The sequence below is a fragment of the Primulina tabacum genome, chromosome 9 (assembly GCF_025594145.1).
Source record: "Primulina tabacum isolate GXHZ01 chromosome 9, ASM2559414v2, whole genome shotgun sequence".
NCBI lineage: Eukaryota > Viridiplantae > Streptophyta > Magnoliopsida > Lamiales > Gesneriaceae > Primulina > Primulina tabacum.
Genome location: NC_134558.1, coordinates 39,671,399 through 39,697,978, shown reverse-complemented (window position 1 = coordinate 39,697,978; position 26,580 = coordinate 39,671,399). Strand labels below are relative to the sequence as shown.

The 26,580-nt window shown below is 34.3% G+C and overlaps 4 protein-coding genes across 6 annotated transcripts; 2 read left to right on the top strand and 2 right to left on the bottom strand.

Moving 5' to 3' along the window:
- Positions 1-627: 627 nt before the first annotated feature.
- Positions 628-5,054, bottom strand: LOC142556116 (putative serine/threonine-protein kinase At1g54610). The gene is made up of 7 exons (XM_075667384.1): positions 4,210-5,054; positions 3,335-3,619; positions 2,350-2,667; positions 1,646-1,873; positions 1,468-1,568; positions 1,275-1,398; positions 628-1,051 (listed from the first exon to the last, which is right to left on the bottom strand). The coding sequence occupies exons 1-7, from the start codon at positions 4,540-4,542 to the stop codon at positions 716-718; spliced, it is 1,725 nt and encodes a 574-aa protein (XP_075523499.1). The 5' UTR covers positions 4,543-5,054; the 3' UTR covers positions 628-715.
- A 3,070-nt stretch (positions 5,055-8,124) lies between these two features.
- On the top strand, positions 8,125-13,094 carry LOC142556115 (uncharacterized). 3 transcript variants are annotated; one of them, XM_075667380.1, is made up of 8 exons: positions 8,125-8,344; positions 8,463-8,506; positions 8,755-10,360; positions 10,478-10,729; positions 11,791-11,871; positions 11,993-12,092; positions 12,251-12,459; positions 12,825-13,094. In XM_075667380.1, exons 3-8 carry the CDS (start codon positions 9,125-9,127, stop codon positions 12,879-12,881), a joined length of 1,935 nt encoding a protein of 644 aa, XP_075523495.1. In that variant the 5' UTR covers positions 8,125-8,344; positions 8,463-8,506; positions 8,755-9,124; the 3' UTR covers positions 12,882-13,094. The 3 variants fall into 3 exon arrangements, with proteins under 3 accessions (XP_075523495.1, XP_075523496.1, XP_075523497.1); XM_075667381.1 differs by lacking the exon at positions 8,463-8,506; XM_075667382.1 differs by lacking the exon at positions 8,463-8,506 and having other exon boundaries at positions 8,168-8,191.
- Positions 13,095-15,118: 2,024 nt separating this feature from the next.
- Positions 15,119-17,813, bottom strand: LOC142504505 (uncharacterized). Its single transcript, XM_075617358.1, has 2 exons — positions 17,797-17,813; positions 15,119-16,980 (listed from the first exon to the last, which is right to left on the bottom strand). The coding sequence occupies exons 1-2, from the start codon at positions 17,811-17,813 to the stop codon at positions 15,237-15,239; spliced, it is 1,761 nt and encodes a 586-aa protein (XP_075473473.1). The 3' UTR covers positions 15,119-15,236.
- A 12-nt stretch (positions 17,814-17,825) lies between these two features.
- On the top strand, positions 17,826-23,728 carry LOC142556114 (V-type proton ATPase subunit C-like). Its single transcript, XM_075667379.1, has 11 exons — positions 17,826-18,048; positions 18,195-18,263; positions 18,381-18,508; positions 18,596-18,695; positions 19,208-19,275; positions 19,381-19,522; positions 19,797-19,913; positions 20,044-20,169; positions 22,263-22,346; positions 22,456-22,535; positions 23,287-23,728. The coding sequence occupies exons 1-11, from the start codon at positions 17,929-17,931 to the stop codon at positions 23,381-23,383; spliced, it is 1,131 nt and encodes a 376-aa protein (XP_075523494.1). The 5' UTR covers positions 17,826-17,928; the 3' UTR covers positions 23,384-23,728.
- The last annotated feature ends 2,852 nt before the right edge of the window (positions 23,729-26,580 follow it).

Sequence of the window (26,580 nt, the reverse complement as noted above, 5' to 3'; positions counted from 1 at the left end):
GATCAACGAAACATGCCAAGATGGGTCGACTGAGTGCTGTTCATGAGAAGTTTTAACTTTGTGTTACGCTTTTTTAACGATAATTTCGATTTTATAATAAATTTCAAAGATGCTTCTTTCAACCTCTGTCATAAGCTAAGCTGAACATGATCCAAATTGAAGGAGTAAATTGATTTCTTCTTTTAAATGCAAATGACAATGCAATATGGCAAGCCTTTTCCTGATTTCAACGTGAGAAAAAGAAACAGCTGCTAACCATTTATTTTGCTATTGTAATTTACGTTTATTATCATTATTATTATTGTTATTATTGATTTTGTTATCGATCAATTAATTGTTTTATCTATTAACTTGCTCTATTTTAGGGAAAAAAAAAACTATTATTTTCTCAACGGAACGGTGACTTGATATGACAATCAACAATCCAATAAAAAAAATTAAAATCGAAAAAAATTCCAAATGGTTGGATTTAACCCAAAATCATCATGTTTTAATTGAATCAGCGTTCCACACTTGCACAAAATTTCTCTGTCATAGAGATATATTCTCCACAGTTTTATAACTCTTTTAAAAATTTGATATTTCGGAACTACCTAGGTTTGGAAGAAACGTCATTTTTCTTTAAAAATTTGTTATTCGACCATCGACATGTGATTATCATAATTAGCGTAGATGAAAGAACCACCTAAAAATTTTACATCAACTTCCTCACTCACTACCTTGGATCCCCAAAGTTCTCCGAAACTGCTCGTCTCCGACCGAACATGAAATCCATCGACCAACCAGCAGATGATGGATAGAATGCGTTGATGAATCTTCGCGAGGGAGCCCTATGGATATGTTCTGTACTGTTTTTCACCGACATGCTATGACGTAAAGATCTTGATGACAGCTTGGTATCGAAAATCGAGAAATTGAACGAGTTGTCGTATGCACCAAAAGACACGGGTCCATATGCATCAAAACGTCGGCCAACGGCTCCATCCTGATGTGGTGGTGGGAATTTTTCACTCTTACTTTTGGCCTTGATATCTGACATCACTCTCAACCTCTGCAAAAATATCTCACAAATTCAATGTTCCAACCATAATTGTTATAGCGCACAATCAATTTCGTCCAACTCTTACAAGAATAACGAGGCTTAATTGGAGGATACGTATAATTTATTGTATAAAAATGCTTCTTCACATTTTTCTCTTCGATTGCTCTCTCATTATCAACCCAAAGAAAAGAAGGGAAAAATTATATTATAAAATGGTCATTTCTTGACTTACATCTATATTTGATTGAAGTTCTGCATTGGCTTCTGGAGCTGGAACTGCACGGCTAAACTTATCACGAACTCTTGGCTTTCTGTTGCCATCTATAGCAATAGGTTTCCCTTCCAAACCACGTAGTCTTCACAAGAAACCATGATTATGTTAGCAAATGTTTATTGATTGAAAGAAAGAAAGATAAGAGAGTCACCTTCTTGCTTCTTCATCTTTGAGTTTTATGTCCATTTCCTTGCTCGGCGGAAACTTTGGCAAGCTTGATGGCTCACAGGCGTAGGGTTCAGTGGTGAAGAACTAGATGTAGAAATAAAACATCTACTTGTCAGTTGGATTTAGCCGGAAAGTAAAAAAACGTACATGTAAATATTTACCACGCTATTCAAGGCTTCAGTGGCGGTGCCTCGTTCATCAGGATCAATCTCTAGAAGGGTTTGTACCAGAGCAAGAGAAGATGGAAGGAAATCCTTATAATTCTCTGCTATGCAACGTTTGTACGGATGCTGAGGTTTATAAAGAGTTGCATTGGGGAGCCGGGATTTCTTCCAGTAATCGTCAGATGGAGAACCACATAGTTTAAATATCTTATGGAGTTGCTCGACCTATCGGCAAAAAAGTGGTCCATGAACTGATAATTTTTATCTGGATATACCCATAAGAGTATGCAGTAAAATGAAAATTTGAGAGTGAGGGTAGCTTGATTGGTATGTATCATCGTCAGATAAATCAATATGTGAGATTTTTTATGCACCGAGTCTACATGAAAAGGATGGATGCATAATCTTTTGGAATTTAAAATATGAGCAAGGGACAGACTATGGTTGATTTTAGAGGAGCGAGAGACATTTCTCTGTATTGGTTTGTACCAAATTATTTGTAATGCTCAAATGCAATGTTTCAGATGTTGCACCACACCGAACATGGTATGATTGATGCTACCAATATTCTGGAAAATATTATATCATACAAAATAGTTATTTATTTCCGCCTCGATTGTCCAGCACACCCTGTTTTTTTCCAGTTGTATCAATAGGAAGTTCAAGTGTAGCTGTCCACAAATAAACAGAAACAAAAGTACCTCAGTACGTCCCCGTAATATTGGCTTCCCAGCAAGCAACTCGGCCAGAATGCAGCCAGCACTCCACAAATCAACACCAACCCCATAATAATTGGCACCAAGCAGAAGTTCAGGAGGACGATACCATAATGTTACAACACGACTTGTCATTGGTTTCTTACGTTCTGGGTCAAAGAAAGAGGCTAACCCAAAATCCGCTATTTTAAGGTTTCCTTCGTTGTCAATTAGCAAATTTGAGCATTTAATATCACGATGTAGGACACCCTTGCTGTGGCAATGCTCTAGACCAGAAAGTAGTTGCTTCATAAAGCATTTAACCTGTATCAGAGAACAAAAGAAACTTTACATGAGAAACTTAAATGCGACAAAGTGTCATATATATTCTATGAAAGATTCTCCCAATTAATTAAGAAAAATGGACATATAAAGCAAGCTGCGCATGTGCAATGGTAAGTTTTGAGGCAATTCTCATGAGAATCGACAAATCTATTAGACAAAAAGAAATGTTCAGAATTTATAGATGAAACAGAAGATAGAGACAACAAGCACTTTGCAGTATATTTATCACATGAACCAAGAAAACAGTGTCGTAAATCCAACGTCAAAATCAAGATTTTGAAAACTAGCCACCAAGATCAATGTCAATTAATACTTCTCTTTTTCGTTGTCTTTTCTAGAGAAAAAAAGTTAGCTAATAATAAAAATCATGAGAATTGAACATCATCTTTAATATAGATTAACATTAATGTAAAATGCTTAACAAACCACTAGAAAACAATAGCCTCGGATATCCAAGCCTCTAGGACTTGGGATCAATAACCACGAAGATCAATCAATGTTCAAAGCATCCAAAGAGCACAATGTGCAGAGTAGAAGATCCCTAACTACTAGTCAACCTTTTAAGAAACAGCATACTGATTGAATCATGAAACAAAATAATAAATTAAAAAATGGATTATTTTTGTTTCCTTCCGAACTTCATCACCTGGGGCTCGGTGAACTTGACACTTTGGACAGCAGCCAGGCCTGTAAGATCATGTTCCATGTACTCAAAAACAAGGTAAAGACTACAAAACATTCTGGAAATAACCAAACCCTCAAGCTTAATGACATTGGGATGATTCAGGCTCATCAGCACAAGTATCTCTCTTGCCATGAACCGGACAGCATCTGGTTCCAAGTTGTCAAACCTTACTTTCTTTAATGCCACAACTTTCCCAGTGATCAAGTCCCGAGCTTTATAAACATTGCTGTAAGTCCCTTGCCCAATCTGCGCGACAGAAACATAATCTGATGATAAAGTGTTCAGTGAGATTTTCCTATCACGCCATGAGTCTATGTTAAGAGGACCCGCAAGCGAGACAACTGCTCTGGACTACTACTCATAAACCCTCTCTCCTCGTTCTTGGCAGTAGCTTCAAAAAGTTAATTTCAATTGGTGCCCCTTAGATAATAGAGGATTATGAGCCTGACTCTGAAGAACTGAAATTAAGATTTAAAAAAAAAAACTATTCAACTGCCAACCCAACTTAACCACAAACCACCGAATCTTAAATAGTTTTTGACAAATTCAGAAGGAAATACTAGACATCCGAGATGGTGTTATACCTTAGTCATAAGAAGGTAAAATTATAAAAAAAAAAATTGGTATATACTTTACAACTCCCCACCTCCTCTCACCAAAGTAATTCCATTAGAATGCATGCATCTAGGTAGTGTGGCTTTCTAACAAAGAATTATAGTGTTCCCTAACATTCACGCGGAACTAAGCGTTGCAGCACACAAAACTCAGAGAACTGACCAATGGCCATCAGGTAGGTCCAGCAAAATAGCCAAACATTAAAATTTGCGGGCAATTACCTTGTCAAGTTTCTCAAAGGTGTTGGCACGGCGGGGTTTCCAGTTATCAATGACAGTGCCAACTGCGTCCTTTAGCCAAGCTGGCCACCCTTCTCCAGCACCGCGCGCACCTCTTCTCAGCCTGAACTCAACCGCCGGCGCTGGCGCTGAAACGGGAACCACTTCTATCTTTTTCTCCACCTCCTTCTGTCCACTTTCCGCAACGACATCGTTCTGCGCCTTAACGGCGTCCGCCGCCTCTGTATCCCGACCTGCATCATTTCTCTGCTCCCGACGAGAACTCCGGTCAACCTCTCTTTTCCCGGCGACCCTTTTGCCAAGAACACACCCCATAACACAGAGTTATCTCAACCCATTATCCGAAAGTAACTTCAGCACCCCGTTCCATTCATTGAAGAAAAACAAAAAACACGCGCATACACACACCAAAAAGATCAGAGTTAGAAAAATAATCTTTTGCTCTCGAAGCAAATTTCAGCTGCTCATTTCATTTATTGTAGAAGCAGAAGCAGAAGCAGAAGAAAACCACAAAAAAATGGGGGAAAAAAGAATCTTTTTTTAAGCAGTTAGAAACAACGCCGCATTTATTGCTCACTGCAGTTTGCGCTGATGCAAAGAAGGTGCGATAAAATAAATTTTCAAAAAAGACAAGAGAACAGAAGAAAGAAAAACTCGTAGTCTATTCATTCATGAACACGAAAAACCAGCTAGATGAGTAAAAACGATTAGAAAATACAGAAACGACCAATTGTGTAATCGTATGTAAACGTGCATTTAATGCTCCACTGGAAGTTTGCGTGTGAGTTTGTGAAAGAAAATTAATGTCCCGGAAAAAAAAAAATTCCATTACTTATCTGAAGTTTCTGCAATACATTGATACATTGCGGCCGGGTGGAGAGAAAAGTTCAAAGGCTGTTCTTTTGGTGGGGAATATGTAATATCCCAAAGATCAGGTCTCGCGGGACAAAATTATTTGGCCTTTTCTGGATTAATAACTGATATTGGTCTATAATTTATATTTTTTTATCTTTATTTATATTTTAATTTTTTTTAAATCAAAATTCACACATAACATAAAAAATCATTTTCAAACTCCTTATTTTTTATAATCTTTAGATTTTTAAAACAAAAATAATTTAATATAAAAAAAATTAATATATATGTACGCATATCATGTAACAAGAGACATTATTCATTATTTTATTAATTAAAATTTACCTTTTGTTTTTTAGATTTAAAAATGAAATTTATGTAAAAAAAATTTTTTGAAAAATAATATAAACAGAAGATTTTAAATTAAATTTATTTTTTTATTTATAAAAAAACTTATTAAAAATAAAAAAATTTATTATATATTTTGACAATATTACTTATAAACTATGCAAACAAATAACGTGTGCGGACACTAGTATATAACTTATTTGATCTGTCAATATAACAACAAATGAAATTTACATATATGGCATTTTCAAAATAATAATAATAATAATATCACTACAGTTAAAAGAGTAAAAAAAAACGAGGAATCTTTCGCACGACAGAATTTGCCTTTCTCAAAATAACTAAATAATTAATAGTATTTCATCTTTAAAAAAATATTTGTTTAAAAATAAAAGTAATAATACAAATAATTTAAGAGCCGATCATAAAATGAGAAGAAATTAAATTCCACCTACCTCGCCCAACACTATTTAATAGACTTTGTTGCTTTGCTTCGTAGAAAATTAGTGCAACGGGCGATTTAAGGTAGTAATTAGCAAAAGACCACTTGAAATCTCTTGTCCGAAATCTTTGTTATTTATAAATGAACGACACAATTATTTAAAACAAAATTTAAATCATTCATAGTTATAAAAATCCAAATATAAGAAAATTATGCGACTTTTTTCACGACAGATTCAAAAAAATTAAAAAAAAAATACATAATTAATATAGAGTTGATGACCGCCCGAACGAATCATTTTCCCTCCCATGCACCATTAAATACGTGTGATTAATTCATCAATATTATAAATCTTTTATATATAATGAAACATGCTTTTAAAATAATAATTTTATGCAATATATATATATATATTTGTAAAGTTTAGATGATACTTAATTATTGGTTACAGATTGGGCGTTGACAGATAAGAGAATGGAAAAGGACATTGCGTAGAATTATAGTGCCGAGTGCTCATATTGTGTCCCCTTAATCATTCGGTGCGCATTCATAGCAATGACCAAAGGAACCGATATTCACTTTTAATTTGTTTATATCCAAAATTATCTCATTGACTTTTGAAAATCTTGTCAAAGAAAACTTGTATTAGTTGAAAATTAAGCAACAGTGGGGTCAATAATTATTTCATTATGTAAAACATTGAATTAAATTTTCTGATGACACTCAAATATATATATACTAATTTAGGAAAAATATGAATTCGATTGCTCTGATACCTGGGTTTCGAACTCGAGATATTGTCTCAAACTTAAGAGTGTTAATGTCAGATAAACTACGTGTCATCATCGAAAAATCAATACATACAAGTGGGGAGATAGAGTTGTTGTGAATGAGACACAACAGTCAGCTCTTGGCCATAAAACTTGTAGTTAATCTGACAGTTTACAATTCTTTGAGCTGCGTCCACACCAATATTAAATTTCATCGAGTTAAGTATGTACATTAATCTCCAAACTCAAACATAACTAGTTCGAATTAATCATAATATCTCAGATCGAGACTGCTTTGGAATAAAGAAAATGCAACCAAGTAGTCAGTCTCTCGATGTTACATAAGTGTGTGCCTCAAAAGTGGAATCCAAAGTTGTCGGCATCAAGAATCCAAGACAATTAAAAGCATAACAAGATGCGTGATCAATATAATTGGTTAGTTCGGGGATCTTGCTTATATCAATTTGATGTAGATATATCAAGTATTTACGTACACAATTATATAGCTAACTTTCAACAAGTGAAAAAAAAAAAGTACTAAATAAATATTAAAAGATAAAATCTCAATAGACAGTTTCTTGGAGAAAGAAGTTTGAAGGACATTGTGTTCGCTAAAGAAGAGGATGCAAATAAGGATTAGAATTCCATTAAGTTTCTTATCTTGGTCACTAAACTCCACTTCATACATCAGTTAATACTAGTAAATTCTTGTATGCAACATGTAACATAATTAGAATAGATCTCTTGTGAAACGGTCTCACGAATCTTTATATGTGAGACATGTCAATCCTATCGATATTCACAATAAAAAATAATATTCTTAACATAAAAAGTAATATTTTTTCATGAATGACTCAAATAAGAGATCCGTCTCACAAAATACGAACCGTGAGACCGTCTCACAAAATACGACCTGTGAGACCGTCTCACACAAGTTTTTGCCACATAATTAACCTAAGTATGTCTCTTGTGAGACAATTTCACATATTTTTATTCGTGAGATAAATCAATCATCTTCGTATTTACCATAAAAAATAACATTTTTACTTTTTCAAGAATGACCCAATTAGAATATATATCTCATAAAATTTATCAGTTAAACTGTGTTACCAAGATTTTTGTGAATTAAATTTTAATATAATAATGGTACTGAGATAGTATATAGATTCGATAATTAAAAATGGTCTCATTTTTGTGTGGATGAAAATGAAGCAATTGGAAGTGTAATATAAAACTATATTTAGAGCCACGACTTCCCATCCCCCGCTTACAATATTAAGGATTGACAGAAAAAAAATAAATTTTTTTTTAAAAAAACATTTCCTAAAAAATTTTTAATTTTTTAAAAATAAATAACATATTATGAAGGAAAATATTTTTATTTTTATTTTTTCAATTTATGAATTTAAAATTTTATTAATTATATAAATAAATAAAATATAAATTTAAAATTTTATAAATTATTTTATGGATAATAATAAAATTACAATCTTCGATATAGACATTCTTGGATGTTCTTCTAATACATTGTAATGGGAAAAATTCCCTGGTGCGTGCCCGTTGGATTAATAGTTTGATTTAATTCTCCGAGATTTAGTCTTTCAGATTTTTTCTGGCGTTGATTCATTAGCTCCGGTTGCGTTTTAGACTTTATTTACTGGGTTGAATTCGTGGTCCTTTTGGTACTGTATGAAATGTGTAGGTATGTGCAGAATATTGATAGATTTCGTGAAAGATTAATTCTCGATGTTCCAGAGTACTTTCAATTTCATTCTAAGATTTTTTTGGGTGCTTTTCATTTTAATTTACTTCTGTTTCAGAGTCATTAGAAGTCAAGATCATCTATCCATTAATTTCCCGAATGGTTTGTATTTTATTTTATTATCATTATTTTTTGGAAATTATTGTACTCTATCCAGAACATGGGCTAGCATTTCATTTATGCATGATCGATGTTTTTGTTCCGCCTATTTACTTAATCTAATTCGTCTGGAGAGAGGACTAGTTTGGGATGCTGATTATGAAACCAATTTTCTGATTTCTTTCCAAATACATTTGATATGCAGTTCCACAGTATTACTGCCAAAAATTGATTTGTTTCGCTATTTTCAGGATAGACTGTGATATCACTTTCCGAATCAATGACTCGTCGCTTTTCCTTTCTGTGGCAGTGAAGAACATGCTTATCATGTAACTGGCTCTGCTTCATTGGTTGCTCTGCATTTGAGATTGGATTCTAGATTGTTATGCATTGTATTTCATATATTCATATCGGGTTGTACACGATAAATTCTAAAATTCAGTTGGGTGCATTACTTGAACGATTAAGTTGGGTATTTTTAGCTCCCATTATGTTCTATAGGAACTGTATGATGTTGTCTGTTGGGGAATTGCAAGATTATAACCAGCAACATAATGCAGTAGATTAAGTAAGATCGTCTGAGGTAGCGAGAAAAAGTACAAATTATTAGCTTAGCTGGTCATGGGCTTGCCTCAAGTTCCGTCTTGTAAGATTGTTGAAGAGGTGTCAACGTCAGTAAGCACAGTCATGGATATACCGGCTCGATTTGTTGGTGTAAGTGGCCGTGATATGAGTGGAATGCACGTCGGGAACTTGAGTAATAGGATGCCAGGGGATTCTTCAAGCACCTCTTCTTCAAGGGAACATGGGAAGGATTCTGATATTGTTACGTTGCGTAGGGGTGGTACATCCAATACACACATGTTGAGAACTGAATCAACCAAAAACTGTTGCTTACATCAGGATAGCGGAAAGTTCATGCAAACTCCCATTTCTAGGATTGTGGGTTTTAAATCAAATGCATTAATTAACCAAACCAATCAGTTGGAAGACACACAGTTAGATAATGGTTATTTGTCATCTAGAATTAGCTCTTCTTGTGATGCGACCGATTCCTCAAGTTCCATGGTCAGGAAACGGCTGTTGTCACCTTTGAATGGAATACTTTTACCTGATAGGTTCAATGGTGAACCTCTAGAAATTGGGAAATCAATTTTTCATAGTCCTCCCCACTTTAGAGGTGGTGATTATAATCTGAATCTGATGGAGAATAAAAAAGCTCACTTAAGCAACTTAGACTATGACAGTCCTCTAATATGGTTGACATCTAACTTTTCAAGAACCAGTATGGTACATGAAGAAGAGTGCGAAAGGAACTCTAGTATTATCACAGACGGGCCTCTGCTTGAGAACCATGAATTTCGATCTCAAATTCTATCATCATCTCTTCATGGGTTTGGTTGCTATAGAAAATCGATTGAAACACATTCCAATAGCGAAATAATAGATATGCCCCACGAATGTGTTGCCTCTTCGCAGTTGTCTTTGTCACCTCTTGGACCTAGATATCGTGGAAGGATGAGAAATTCTAGAGGTTGTGGTGATCCTAAGAAAGAGCTTTTCGAAAGCTATATAACCTTCAAGGATATGGAACAATCTCTTGAAGGAACCATCTCAAGTGTTTTATCATCTCATAAAGATGAGAATGGTGTATTGCGTGAGGAAGTTTTTCCAATGAACTTTGACCAAATTACTACTGATAGCATGATAGTCATACCAGGACAGAGCCCGAAACATGCAACTTTGAATGCCAAACCAGGCAGAAGTTTAGGAGAACTATCAGTTCGAAGGTCCTTGGTGGGTTCATTTGAGGAGTCACTGTTATCTGGTCGATTAGCTTCTGGGATTGTGAGACAGGTGAATTACCTGTTTAAATTATTATGTACATACATTTATTTATATTTGAATGTGTTGTAATTGTCAAAATCTGAGCACTTCACTTACTACTTTTAACATATTGCACGCCACATGCAGAAGTTAGATGGTTTCCTTGCCGTTCTAAATATTACTGGAGGACGTTTTTCACCTCATCCACAGAAGCTTCCGTTTGCAGTTACAAGTGTGGATGGAGATAATTACTTATTGTACTGCTCCTCAATAGATCTTGCAGGCGGCCGTTTACCATCTAATGAATGTGAAGGCCCAAAGTTAAAGAGAAGTCTCAGTGTTAACAGCTCCTCCAATGAAACACGTCTGAGAATACCCATGAAAGGCCGCTTACAGTTGGTATTATCTCTTTAACATAATTGTTTATGTTTGTTAGTGTTACTTTGATGTCATCTTAACAATGTTTCTAGTGCAGTGGAATGATTGTTGGAACTATTAAAATGAAACTTTGTGAATAGTGAAGGCTATCATGAGAATAAGGCATGCATGACCCTTTTGTAAACTACAAAAAGACTGTTCATGATGCTCCAGCCCTTTATAATTTCGTTAGCTTATAGTTATTTTTTTAGAATAAGGAGATTACATTTCCTTATATTTATTCCACGAGAGGAGTTTATCTTGTTTTAGTGATGTTTTCCTTGGTAAAATGTTTGTATACCTGGTGCAATCTTGCGGTGATAGAAAGGCCTTTGTTGGAGTTCTTGTAAACAGAACCCACTTGAAACTGGTGAATGATGGGCGTAGGGTCCAAAAGGTGTCTGATTAATTTTTTAATGCAGACTGGTAATAGTTTATTTTATAAGCTCTGGATGAACATGCCATCATTCCCAATAATTTTTGAAGAGTCTGAACAACATAAATGGAATTCCCAATCCCCTGCCCTTTATCAGCTGTGAATGGAGTTTCTCCAAACAATAAGTGTCAGTTGTTCTCAGAATTCAATCGATGTATTTCCCCTCATTGCATTAAAGTGGGTGAAAATTTATGCACATTTTCAACAAATGTTACTGTACAACCTTCCTGAAAGGATGTAAATCATGTGTAATTACTTGCATTCACTCGAGCTTTCTCGGTGCCTATGGGAAGCCAAAGGGACTGTAATTGTTGGACTCTTGGCCTAAGTAAGTACAAAAAAAAATGTCTTCGTTTTTTGTGTTTTCCAAGTGATTTACAGGTTGGTGACTTTAAGATCAAATATCATATCCATTCCCTCCTGAAGGAGAATGTCTATGCATATGACTTTGCTGTGACTTAGAGACTTGTCCTAGTTATTTTGTAACTTATTATCATGTCACTGATGCTAAAATATTTTGAAAAGTTTGTTAAACACCCAGTATAAATGACATGGAAATCTGTTAAGGTGATTTTGCAAATCTAAAAATTTGATTTCTCGAAAACAGGTCCTCAGCAATCCAGAAAGAACTCCAATACATACGTTCCTCTGTAACTATGATTTGAGTGATATGCCAGCTGGCACAAAGGTGGGTCTGAATGTTATGATCTAAAACAACATAGAAATAACTTTCTTTTCTAACTTGTTGAATTCTTCAACAATCGTATGTCAATCATAAGTCAATTATTCTCATAGTTTCAAATTTATAGACATTTCTTCGCCAAAAGTCTACTTTAGCTGTGGATAGAGGCCAACAGAAAGACTCTGGTCTGAGAAATGAGGGCACGCTTCCTTCGATATCAAAATCAGGTGTTGATTCTTTACTAGATTGCTGAGGCCTTTAAATGCTTAGGATATTTGGTATTGACAATTGAATAAATACTAATGGCATGGATGGTATTCTATTATTAATCTTGATAAGAGCGGATTGCTGTGTAACCCTTCAAAGGCTAATAAAATCAGTGCAGGTTCTGGTGTTCTCCGACATATACTACATCTTCGTTTTTTGTGCCCCCGCCGAAAGAAATACTCAAGGGATGCACAAAAATGCATATCTGGACCATCCTCTTATCCTGCTAGGAACAGTGTTGACATCGAAGGAGACCGGCGTTTCTACTTGTATAATGATATGAAAGTGGTGTTCCCACAACGCCATTCAGACTCTGATGAGGGCAAGGTAATGCCTATTAGTGTTTACTAGATAAAATTCTTAACATAGAAGCATGAAATTCGATTGTGTAAATGTACTCAAGGACGGAGTTATGAATTTAGTTAAGGGGTCACTGAACATATTTTTATTGGATGCGAGTGCGTTTTTAGAAAATTTGTACATGAAACTTGAAATTCTTTTATTTGTAATAAACTGCCTGTAGTACCCCGTCGTTGGATCCGCTTCGAGAGTTGATGTTTCCTTAGTTGACGGGATTTAGTTATAAATTCTTGCTTTGGCATCCATTCTTTGTTCTTGATAGACTACTTGGCAGCGAGCTTATTTGGTTGAATTGTGTCATGAATTTATCTTAATTTGCTTTGATGATGCAGTTACAAGTGGAATATCATTATCCCTCAAATCCAAAGTATTTCGACATTGATCGGTGAGACACATTGTTGGATCATCTCAAATTGGTTCGTTTGTACAGTTCTGTAGATGCACTTCTGTCTCACATGTAAATACATGCTCCTCATCTGGCTTTCATCATGCTGTAATAATTTGTACATGTTAATAATTATTCTGGAAAAAAGAAAAGAAATAAGGGAAACAACTTATAAAAAATAATTAATGGAATTATCTGCGGATGGGTGAGATTCTTACATCATCGTCTATTATATATGGCAAACCCCGACATATTTCAGAAATACCATATAAAAATTAGTGCAATTAAAAAGAAAATAATCCTGCATTTAATCAAGTTGAAGATGATAGAAAACTCGATCATTAAACCAAAGCTTTCGTATGAATGTATTGGCACCATATTCAAAATATTTAATAGTTCCCGTGTGAGAAATATAAAATAGGGAGAAACTCTCGCAAGTAATTCCCTATAAAAGGGAGCATATATTATGTCAAAATTAAAATATTTTTAACTTGATCAGCAGGCCATTAACTATACAACGGTTCATTCCATCCAACATGTAGGGACATTACCCCATGATAGAATCAAGGGTCCAAATTTAACCACACATACATGAGGTTCACTAATTTTTTTAAAATCACATATGTGTGTGAATCTTGTACATCCAAACCATGTGAGGACACTGTCCAACATAGGTAATTCGTTACCAACTTTACTTTAGCTGGATGTAAAGTTAAAAATAAATTTGTGAATGATTTATTACAACACTTTATAGATACAAATTAGGCAACTCTATCAAGCAAGCACAAATATTTGAAATTAGTCTTTAATCTGGCATTCAAAAACTCATAATAATCTTAAATTATGATGATAACGGACAAAATCCCAGCTACTAAAACTCACAAAATCTTCATGATATCCCAGATATTACTCAGAATTTTGGCTATAGCGGCATCCGAAATCCCAACTACTAAAACTCGAAAAATCTTCATGATATCTCAAATATTACTCAGAATTTCGGCTACAGCTGCTAACCGCTGCTGCGTATATTGTTCTCACAAGCAAGCAAACTGTTGTGGTTTATGTGTTTTAGGTCGATGAACGTTATAGCTATATTCCTGTTTTCAAGAAAGAACAATATCCAATTTCTGATACTATAACCAAGATATTTTATGACGAGTTGATGATTTTCTTGTAAAATTGCATAGCATGTGCCTGTTCTATTGTATATCTGTATGCAATTTTTATCTTCGTAAACAAGGCGGTGATACATGTTCCTGAACGATTTGGTTTGTCAGTGCTTATTATGCATGCCCTTATCATCATTCATGGATTTACTGTAGAAGATACATACATATAAACTCACAGACACACGCATATGATCATTAACATATATGCAGAAGTTATAATAAAGAATTTCTGTACAATTTCACAGACGATCACATGTTTGCTTGATAAAAAAAAAAGATGGATAAATGAAGTGTTTTGAAAGTTGTGATCACAGATTGTTCGTTGTTCCAAAAAAATGAGTAAAAAATTAATAATTCTTATTTAATGAAATTCAATATGTTGGGTTCTACGTATTAAATAAATAAGAGACGAAACGAAACTTAACTTTTGTTAAATAAAACAAAAAATATGTATTTATATTTATATTTATATTGGTTAAGTGAATCATCGAGTGGGATAAAATTAAATAACCTCTAAAGTTCCAGAGCAGAAATATATGAATATAATAGATTTATTCATAATAGATTAAGTGCACAAATATAATAATGAATTCCACGGTCAACCAATGCACCAAATGGGACATATGAAATGAATAAATTTCCAGAGCAGAAGAGGACTCGAACATAGAGTTCAAGATTTGTTTCCGAATGAATGATCATGCAAAAAATATCAAAAAATGATGCATCGGATATATCGCAAACAAGATTGTCAATCAATATCATATGAGTTCGTATATTGTGAGACGGTCGAGTGTGACACTATCGGTGATACTTTTTGACATAGAAAGTACTTTTTCATGTATCAGTTGTAGAAAGGTAAGGAATACAGCACAGCATGAGCTAAAACTGATGCGATTCACTAAAAACAATTGCATTTTGGTAGAAAACCACGTCTGTACCCTCGAGTTAGCTCACCAAACCAAGAAATTTAACATCAAACAATATTTCATCAATAATTAGTCTATAAACACTTATTTTTCTACTGCAAACTCTAACAAATTTATGAACAATACAGAAACTGACAGAATCAAAATTAAAAAGATAAAGAATTAGCAAACTATTGTACATACAGATTAACAGTATTGATCCACTGATGGTCATTTTGGTCTATGGATCCTTCAGTATGCTAGTTTCTCCGATCATCGTTAAATTCAATGCTTTGCAAAGACTCCCCATAGCTTGCCACGGCCAAGACTATCGACCAGACTCTTAGCACCTTCAACATCCAAATCAACAAGTTTCTGCAAATAATCGCCAGCACGGGCCGCCGCCATTTGTTTCCAGCATTTCTTTGAATGCACAAGCGATGCTAATGTAGAAAGAAGAAACTTTTTATCCAAATTTTTAAATGAACGATCCAAGAGTATAACCACCGAGACAATCCCTTTTTCCTCCTTCCTTAAAATCTTCCTATTTCCGGCATAATTCATCAATGTCGATAGTGCTTTTGCCGCAGCCTCTTTCTCCTCAACCGCCTTACCATCCAACATTTTAACCAGGGGTGCAATGCATCCTATTTCTCCCAATTCCTTTTTTGTTTTACTAGAGTAAGCCAAATCGTACACAGTTTTTGCAGCTGCAATTCTCACCCCCATCGCGCCAAAACTCAGCGCTCCAACTACGAGGTTCAGAAAACCATTTGCAGCAAGGAATTCGGCAATATTAGAACATGATGCCAGTGTCCTTACAAACTGAACAACCACTTCAAGATTCTGGGCTGTGGGAGCAGAATCCAATAAAATTTTCAGGTTCTCGATCCCAACTTCCCTTGCAACAAACAGCTTCAGATCATCATCTCCGGAGACCAAATTACATAAACATCCAATTGAATTTTCCAGGGCTAAATCAGTACCGGAGTTACACAACGCTGACAAGGTCAAGACAGCATTTTCCTCGACAAAGTTCTCTTTGATTTCCGTAAAAACAGCTAAATTACGCAAAACCCCGGCTGCCACAGCCTGCGAAATTGGCGTCCCTTCTCGACAAATTTCCAACAAAGACGAAATCCCTCCTCTGGACCCAATAGCCCTCGCATTCTCCTTCGAATTACTCAAAGCTATTAGGGCAATGCATGACTTCTCTTTCGCGAAAATGCTTCCGGATTCGAGAACCCGCAGCAAATTATTCAACAGGGCCAAACCCTCGGCCAACAAAACATGCTTGCTCGAGTCCACGGTCGAGATTTTAGCGATAGCAGTCACAGCTCTTTCCTTTATTTCAGAAGAAGAGCTGGAATCCAGTAACCTTACCAGCACAGGAACTATGCCTTGCGCCACCGCGATCAATACATTTTTATCGTCTTCCTGCAATAGCCCGAGAAGCAAATCAAGTGTCGAGTTCTTTGACTCGGTTGACCCGATCTGAAGTCGGGTCGTCAAGTTCCTTGCCTCGGCACGAACAGACTCCCGTCGACTTGACTCGACAACAGACATTGAACTCGAGACACTTTTCCTATACTCGGAAGCAAAAAAAATACCACTCCTGACAAGCACTCCGAGGTCATTGATATGTGCATCGAGTTTCGCCGACAAGGAGTCGATATCATTCTGGGTCTTCAGCTTCCCCCCCCGCAGTGTGGGTTCGTGGCAAAGCGCAGAGAGAAAAGCCACGGCGGAGCAGGTGGCGGAGAGGGATTGGAGGAGGTCAAACGAAAGCGGGTTCTCGGCGGCGGAGGAAACAGATATCTCTGATAGACGGGTTTCAAGAGTGGCAAGTTTGACTTTAATCAGAGACCATTTGCCCTTGAAGATCTGAACGTGGGAGATGGAATCGAGTAGAGAACGTGGGAGATGGAATCGAGTAGAGAACGTAGGAGAGCCACAGCGTCCGTGTGTATGGGCTCTTCCTGGAGTGATTCTTTCATGGCTGTGGCGGGGTGGGGGAGGGGACGAGGTACTGGGTATTATTAAATAAGGGTCAGGTAAAGTCAACTAAACCAAAATCATATTATTATTTATATACCCATTCACTTTACAAGGTTACTCTCTGCGCGGTGTATATTTATGAATTTTATTGGTTAGTTTATGTTCATGTATAATTTTTTTCGTAATTTTTTTTTGTTATACTCATCAGAAATATATAATATTATTATTTATATACCCCTTCACTTGAAGGTTACTCTCTGCGCGGTGTATATTTATGAATTTTATTCGTTAGTTTATGTTCATGCATAATTTTTTTCGTAATTTTTGGTTATACTCATTAGAAATATATGATTCGATTCCCATAGATAAAGAGGCGTTTATGTATCCGATGAGTGACACTTACAGTACTAATTGATAGTAAGGTACGAGTTTTCATTTTAGAGAGTGTATCTAACGTTATTCATCATATTTTTTAACCAAGAGACACCATAATGATAAAACAAAATGTCGTTACAGATTTATTATATTAAAAAGTGGATCAATTGTCAATCAAAAAATTCAATCCTGAACTTTTTGAGTATGCATTTATATTTATCTTGTATGATTTCCTTATTTCCGAAATCAAAGAGAATTTAATCATTTATAAGTTATAAAACTATTGATTTTTTGTCTCGATAATTGAAGTTGTATTTTGAGAAAATATCACGGGGCAAATTCTTATATTTTATTATATTTTGGAATTTTTATCTTATTATATTATCATTATGATCAAATAAAATTTAAAAGTACAAAAATTCCGGAAAAGAGTGGAGAAAAAAAAACCCAAAAAGAAATAAAAACAAATTACAAACTTCTGCTACGCATCTAAAAACCCAAAGCTTCAGTTTTTTTTTTTTTTACTTTTTTTTTAATCATAGTTTCCATTTTCCATTCAATCATTCGATATATCTGTCCATCGATCAATCGGGCATTTGCGTTAATGGCAACTCGATACTGGGCGGTTTCTCTCCCTGTTGGGCAGAGCTCATCAGCTTCTTCTCTGTGGAGTCGCCTCCAAGAATCCATCTCTAAACAAGCCTTTGACACCGCTCTGTACAGGGTAATTTCGATTTCATATGCTAAATCACGTATATGTTCTGTGTTTGGCGGATTAGCTTTTAGCGAGCGCGTTTATGCTTTGTGATCATTGATTCTCAACGTGAAGCTTGTTTCTTTCTTTTTTTCCCGGTGCGTCTGGCGGGACAGTTCAACATTCCGAATCTGAGAATTGGGACCCTTGATTCGCTACTGGCACTCAGCGACGACTTGTTGAAGGTGAGTTTTAGAAACAAATTATGATATAATTTTGGTGAGAGTTTATTTTTGTTCAATATGAATATTATTTTTAATTTTTGAATTAGGTTTTGATTTCCTGTTCGATTTTGGTTGCAGTCTAACAACTTTATTGAAGGGGTATCTCATAAAATTCGGCGTCAGATCGAGGAGTTGGAGAGGGTATCTGGAGTTGTCAGTAGCTCACTTACCGTGGATGGCGTTCCTGTTGACTCTTATCTCACCAGGCAATGTGTCATATCTGGATTTTTATTTTTAGTGAATTTTTAAACATGTGATTAAAGGTCGTGGGTGAAATTTCGGACTTTTTGTAGATTCGTCTGGGATGAGGCAAAGTACCCGACGGTGTCACCGCTTAGGGACATCGTGGATGGAATTCAAGTGCAAATTGCCAGAATTGAGGATGATCTAAAGGTATTATTTTCTTTCCGGGACTGTTTATTGACAAAACAAATTATTTTCTTGCTTTCATAGATAGGCCAAGTCAAGAATCAAGATGCTTTGGCTTTACTGGTTGAAAACTAAAAATCCTGCCTTTTGAAGTGCTAGTCCATTTCAGCCGAAGTCTTCAAGCTGTCTATCATGTTTACTAGACTGTCTTGTGTTTACCTCTACGGCGATGGCATTTGCTTAAGGCTGAGGCTATTTGTGGCTTCCTCAGACCGTTAATCTACCATTGAACCGTCCATAGCTAATGTTTTCCTGGCCAAAGAGGTCATCCTCATTCATGGCATATGTAAAAGATTCTGAACAATTCTACTGTAGTTACTGTTTAAAACTGATGATTAGGACTGCTATATCTTTTAAATAACATCAGTTCTCTTATTTGTTTCTTTTGTTCAAACCTTTAGGTTAATAAATAGTTCTGACTGAAGCGTTCTAGCCCTTCCATTGGTGTTATAACTATTGTGGGTTTTATGTTTCAGGTTCGTGTTTCTGAGTACAACAATGTGCGGAGCCAACTTAATGCCATCAACAGAAAACAGGCTGGAAGGTGAACGTTTGATCTGGACTTAATCTTGGGTTTTGATTGTGGTAACTTTTGGAGACAGGAAATAAATGCATGCAGTTGAGCTGATCCATATAATAATTATTGCAGCTTAGCTGCTCGTGACCTTTCCAATTTGGTGAAGCCGCAGGATATTATTGCTACAGAACACTTGACAACTCTCCTTGCAATTGTTTCTAAGTATTCTCAGAAGGATTGGTTATCAAGCTATGAGACACTGACGACATATGTTGTGAGTACCCTACATACTTGTTTTGCATCACCGCCCTACTCTCAATTCTGCTTTCTGGGATGCCCATTGTATGTATCAGCCGTGATTTGCATCACATATTGAGATTGAGACATGCCAAGAGAACTTGCATGCCCATACTCAAAAACTATAAATTTACTCCTATTCTTTCTTAACCATTAGTTTGTAGTGTTGTTCTGTTACATGTTTTCCGTAGTTTACTGTGTGCATTATTAGATTCTGTTTTTTGATGGATTTAGTCATTCAATTGCTTTAGGTCCCCAGATCATCCAAGAAGCTACACGAGGACAGTGAATACGTGCTATATACTGTAACATTATTCAGTCGTGATGCTGACAATTTTAGAGCTAAGGCACGCGAAAGAAATTTCCAAGTACGTTTCAGTGTCCTACCACATATTTTAGTTTTTCGCTTCTGAGTGCAGCTCCATGTTTTATACGTATTAACTAGTTCTTGATTCTTGAGGATTTTCTAATAATATGTTTCATTCTTGTGCGATTCAGATTCGGGATTTTGAATGCAATTCAGAGACTCAAGAAACTCGGAAGCAGGAGCTTGAAAAGCTGATGCAAGATCAGGAAACTTTGAAAAGTTCTCTTTTACAGTGGTGCTATACCAGTTATGGAGAGGTATATTCTCCTGCTCCCCCCTACAGTTGCTGAAAGTTGGTTTATCACTCATTTTTCTATGCGGTGTTGGCTATTGAGCTGAGCACAAACTTTTGGTAGTCATTCTTTCATTAAAGCTGATATATGTTGCAGTTGAGGTCACCAAACCATATTACGTGACATCGTACTTTCATGGATGTCAATTTACTCAAAACATACGGAGAAATAAATAATTTTCACTTGGAAGTGTGCATTGATTTATAAAATAGTCAAATGCAGTCTTTTGGGAACTAAAGCAAACAAATTTTCTGTTTTTTTGATGTTGCGACTAAGCATAAGTTGACTAATTCTCTGCTAATGCTCAAGCACTTTCAAAAATCACTTGGTCATGTGTCCATTATATTCAAACACGTGGCCTCTCAGATAGGTGTTTGCAAAGAGAAGTTTTGAAAAATACTCTGGTTAACTATAAGACATTTTGTATATATGTTTACAGGATTCTAACGAGAAGGTCATAGTTCTAAATGTCCTTCAGACAAAACCTGTGGCATGATGTCTAAGAAATTAAAATAAGAAGGAAAAACGGGGCAACATGTTAATCACCTGTAACGGGTGTATCCGACATAATTTGGAACAGATTTGTTTTGTTATTTCAGAAATTTTAGGATTCAAATTGAAAAGTTAAAAAAAAAACTCACTTCTCTTTTCTCGTTTCATGTACCTTTTCTCATCATATTTTCAGCCAACTCTCCACAGGCTTTATATTTGATTCCTAGGTAAGAACACTTCTTTGAATGAGTTATAAAATATTGTGTGTATTTTGGATAGGAATTTGAAAATTTAGACTCATAATATTAAACTATTTATGTGGTGGACTTATTAGCTTCTTTAATATGGACACTCAAGCACGCAATTTGATTGTTTTAACTGTGTTTTTAAACTTAAGATGTGATTGAGTTGATATAGTTAAATATATTGATCGGTATAATGGTCGTCTTCTTGAATTTTAGTGTGTTTAATTAATAGTGTTGTTAAACCACTCAGTGCGAATAAAATATTTATCTCCGTATTCTAGCCTTGCCTTGTATCATAATTTAAAATTTTTGTTCCACCTTGTTGTGTTATCACCTTATCCATGTCTTTACATTATGCCATACATTGTTTTTTCCCACATCGTTACTATGAGTGAGCACAAAGTCAGCTTTGGTTTGATTTCGATTTCTACCTTATAATAATGTATTAGACTTAAAACTGAGATTGCCTTTATGCGCGACGATATTTCTGCTTGCGATACAGTGTGTTTTCATGCATGCTCAGGAGTGTGGGCGAAGCAGTGATTGAGCATAGGTTTGGAGAAACAGTGAGACATTGGATTATAACTTTTCAGAATTGTGATTCTACTCTTGCATATTCCTATTATATACTGAATGAATATTTGGGTTGAGTTTTGCAATTGTCAAGACAGCCAGTCTCAAATTTCAAAATGTTATCGTTGTTGCCAATATTGCAGCAATGACCGAAAAATAAAAAAATATTGTGTCATAAGCAGCTCATCATTTACTGCAGGAACGGCAGCAATCAGATTAGATGTGAACAAGCTTCATACCAACATTATGTAGGCCAGCATAACTATTTTTGGGAAATCTAATTTTCTTGTTTAGTGTTTTCAGTAAGTTTAGCCCAATGCAATAAATCAGAGTTTTTCCTGTCTTTATGGATTAATGAAAGACATTGATAAAGGACATCTTTCTTTCTCCTGAAGTTTCTGTGGTTCTTATTTTTATTTTGTTGGGGGCTCAATTGATTTTATGTTCATTTGATAAATTGTATTGCTATTTTCTTTATTTCATTCGATTTATCTCTAATGGAGAGATGCCATTCAGTTCTACTGATATTCAATTTTAACTTCTTTTCTTCACACAGCATGCTACTTGTGCTTGCTTCAAGTCTCTGCAACCCTAATACATACTCCTCAATATGCACATGATACGATAAGAAGTGTGACCCTAGAATGTTGAAATATAACCTTACATCAATGAAACATAAATATAACCTTATTGGTATTTGGACTTTTGGATTTGTTCAAATTTTTTAAGCTTTTATTTTTCGTGCAGGTTTTTAGCTCATGGATGCACTTTTGTGCTGTACGAGTATTTAGTGAAAGTATTCTGCGATATGGTCTGCCTCCATCATTTCTGGTAATGAACTTCGTATACCTATTACCTTAATGTGATTGGATGTACCTTTTTCCTTCTTGGATATTCATCACATTGTTGTTAAGAGTTTCGTTTTGGCCTTCTACGTCAGTCTGTTGTGTTGTCACCGTCATTGAAAAGTGAGAAGAAAGTTCGGTCCATTCTCGAGGCGCTGTGCAACAGTTCAAATAGGTACATCAATGGCCTGAAAGCTTTTTATAGTTTTCACAAGCTTTTTGCCAGTTTTTTTTATTTGAAAGAACTAAGTTTAAAAGCTTGTGACACATGGATTCGGATAATGCATCAAACTTAGAGCATGTTCATGCACAGAATGTCAACCTGCCACTATTTGGTATCCGACCATCTTCAGTTAAATTCAGTATTGGGAAGTACTAAATGTAATTACCAGCGCATGATGTACTTTTGAAGTAGTCTTTGATGGGACAGTTTCAAGGTTCTGCACTTGTTAGGACATTGGCATAGTTTATCCCGTTTTTTCTTGTTGACACTAGCATAATCCTTTTTGATTTTCGACTAGTAGACATATAGTGAAGAGACGGTACACAATGACATAGAATATATGTGTGTTTCGGTTATAGAGATCTATATCCACGACACAATACCAAGTAGGCCAAAAATGTATTAAGCTCTTCTTTGAATGATAATTATAATTAATGATTGGCCCTTTTTATTGATAAAATATTTTGGGATAAAAATGGTAGGAAATGCTTCCTGTATCAAAATAAAAATGAAAATCACGCAAAATAAACACCATTATCTTAATCATATCAAATTTGATTATACTCTTTAACTTGTGGCATTTTTCTTGTTTAACAAATTATATATTGTGTCCCATCCTATGTACTTATGGTCTCTGACCTCTTCCAATTGTTAGCTACAGAGCTTTTGTCTGTTATAATTTGTCTTTCATGTGTAATTGCAGCACGTACTGGAAAACTGATGATGACGGAGGGATTGCTGGTTTTTCCAGCGACGCCGATGCACATCCTTATGTCTGTTTTACCATTAATCTTATTTAAGCTGAGGCCTTACCGTGTTTCTCTTGTGCAAATATCTTATGCATAATTTTTGGCCTTCGAAATAAAGGAATACAGTTTCTGCATCTGTGTCATGAAATAAATTATCCGCCTCTGTTTCCTCATCTAAGATCCGCTGATTGTATTCTCACTATTCTTTCCTCATTCGTTGCCTCTCTGAATTCTATTTCTCTGTATGATGTAAGAATATTAATTGTGGAGGATTAATTTCCATTTTTGTTTTTGAATTGTGCTGGACATTGTGACCTTGAATGTACTATTGATAAGAAATCATAGAATATAATCGCGTGTTCTGTTCTTTATTACTTGATTGTGTCACTATCTGTACTTGTCGGTTGGATTAAGCTGTGAAGCCAAAAGTTTCCTGGGTATGAGTTGAAATTGAAACTCCAAAGATAAAGTATATCACATCACAATAAATACATGGAGAAAATTAAGGTAGATGATGCGTTCCTTGGTCTTATTAGGCACGGTTCGGTGCGAATGTTGAGTGTAGGCTTTGGTGCGAATGTTGATGTATTAATCGATTATGTTTTTTTTTTTATTATTATTCAACGTTTACTCAAAATTTATAAAATATTAGATTGGAATTGCATTTTTTTCAGACTTTGATAGACAGCAATAATTTATATAAGCGGATATGAGAATTTCTTATTTGGACTATTATAGTAAAATTTAATATGAAATCATAATTTTGTAATTGATTATTGTTTAATTAGTTAGACTTTTACTTCTTTATAATATAATTATAATTATGAAACTATACACACGCGTGAGTATAATATATATATATATATATATACACATGTATTTGCCCAAATATTATATGTGAAAAACTTTAATTTATCTTTTTGTAACTTTCATTATTATATTGTCAAATTTCAATTTTAATATGTAACATCACATCAAATACAAATAACTTAATTTGTAAAATACATGCATGACTAATGTTGAAACTTAATAATATAGATTACCAAAATCGCAAAGAGAAGACATGCGCCAGACCAAATTTGCAATTTTTGTGGTTAAGTAATTTTCACAAATTTGTTTATATTAATTTTATCTTTTGTCGAGAATCTACTTAGTAAACAAAGATAATTAATTTTTTTGATTAAAAGATTCAAGTTCTGATTACATGTACAAAACATAAAAAATACTGTTTCAAAAAAAAAAAACATAAAAAATACCTAAAAAAATCTGCGTCTTATTATATTTAAATTTGTTCATCGGGCCTGGTAATATATACTCAGAAAATGCATATTATCAATTTTTAGGCCGAGATTCATTCGAGATTCTAAACCTAAAAATATCAAAATACGGAAATTAAAGAATGTTACTAAAAATGCATGCAGGTTGTACGTAGCATGGAAACAACCCATTCTGCTATGGGCTGTGCACTCATCTTTCTTCACTCCGCTGGAGTTCGCTTAATTTTTGATAGTATTTCATTAAGATTGGGATATAGCCTAGACACATGACACCAAACCCGGGCCCCCGTATATATCTGTCTATTTATAATATCGAGGCTTCAATGGTACATAGAACATGTATATATATATATATATTCATATCGATCGCCTTCATTAATTATTATGGCAGTATTCGGGGGAACCCCATCGAATCATAGGGATGGAAGAAGCTTTGGAGTTGTTTCATGGGTCCAGGGAACCGTTTAAGAACTCATCGAAACAGCGGCAACACATCTAGGTTTCCCCGGTGCTACCTACCTGCATCGAGTGGAGGTAAGATTACTGATGCTGGCATGATCAGAAGCGCTTTTTGGCTACGGAAGTGAATTTATATGAAACGAAGTAGCTCAATTTAATTTGATATGGAGGGAAGAGGGACGGATAAACGATTACATAATTTCAAGTATGTTATTATTTTTAATATTGGAACTTTATTTAAATATTTTTAACATATTTTCAAAAATAATTAAAATTTCTAATCAAAATTTATTCATCTAATAAATAATAAATTTTTTGAAACTTTTTTTTTAAAAAAATTTAAATGACAAATAATTTTTATAATGTATATAATTTTTATTAATTTTTTTAATAAAAGTTTCACTCAATCAAAATGAAGAAAGCACCTCACTTTATCTCAAAAGACATAATAATTTTTAATATATTTTTATAATAATATTTACGATTGAAATATAATCATTATATTATATCAATAGTTTAAATAATTATTCAAACACCAATACTTATTAATTTCAATCATTAATTATATAAAATAATACTTCGTGCATCGCACGAGTAAAATACTAGTTAGAAATTGAGATATTGTATATTGATGATCTTTACAAAAAAATTGTAAACAACACTTTTATAAAAATGTCTTATAAATAATTTTCTAAACATTCATAGGATGACAAAGTACTTCATAGAATAGAAAACTATTGGATTTATTTGTTATGTAATCGAACATTTGCTTTATTAATCAATTATTATTTTATTCTTGCTAGTGTAATTTGTAACGAAAGTATTTTGATAAAGAATTATACGATAAAAGATAATTTCATGTACCAAAGCAAACCAAAACAAAAACAAATGGCTCTATTAAACCAGTAGATTTTGTGGATTGGAGCGGTAACTTTTCAATTTTACCCCACACTCACTTTCAATTGGATATAAATTTTGTCATTGTTGTGGCAAACTTTTCATAATAATTATAATTATCGTTTAAATACAATAATCAAAAAATTAAAAAAAAAACACAGCATATAATAAATTGCTAATTATAGATAAAAACAAGTTGTTATGTATTTGTCGTAGCAATTTATTTAAATTTAAAAATTATTTTTACTGAATAAAATATTAAGGTTATGTTGTTATTGGGGATCTAATTATAATTAATATATATAATTTTATTGGGGATCTAATTACAATTAAATATAATTTGAGTGGCACAATTGTCATTTAAATAACTTCAGGTTTGATCAAACACGCTCGTTATGATTAGTTACGTTGAACAAATCCTTTGTAATTTTGACTATTTCAATTTTTTAAATATTTTTACTATTTTTATTACATAAACAAGTAGTAGGCTAATCATAATTTAAACTTTTTCATTTTTTAATTATTTTTTATGAAAATATAATAAACATTTCTCATTTTTAAAATATTTTGTACACTCTCACAATTGAAGGGACAATTAATTTGATTTTTTAATAG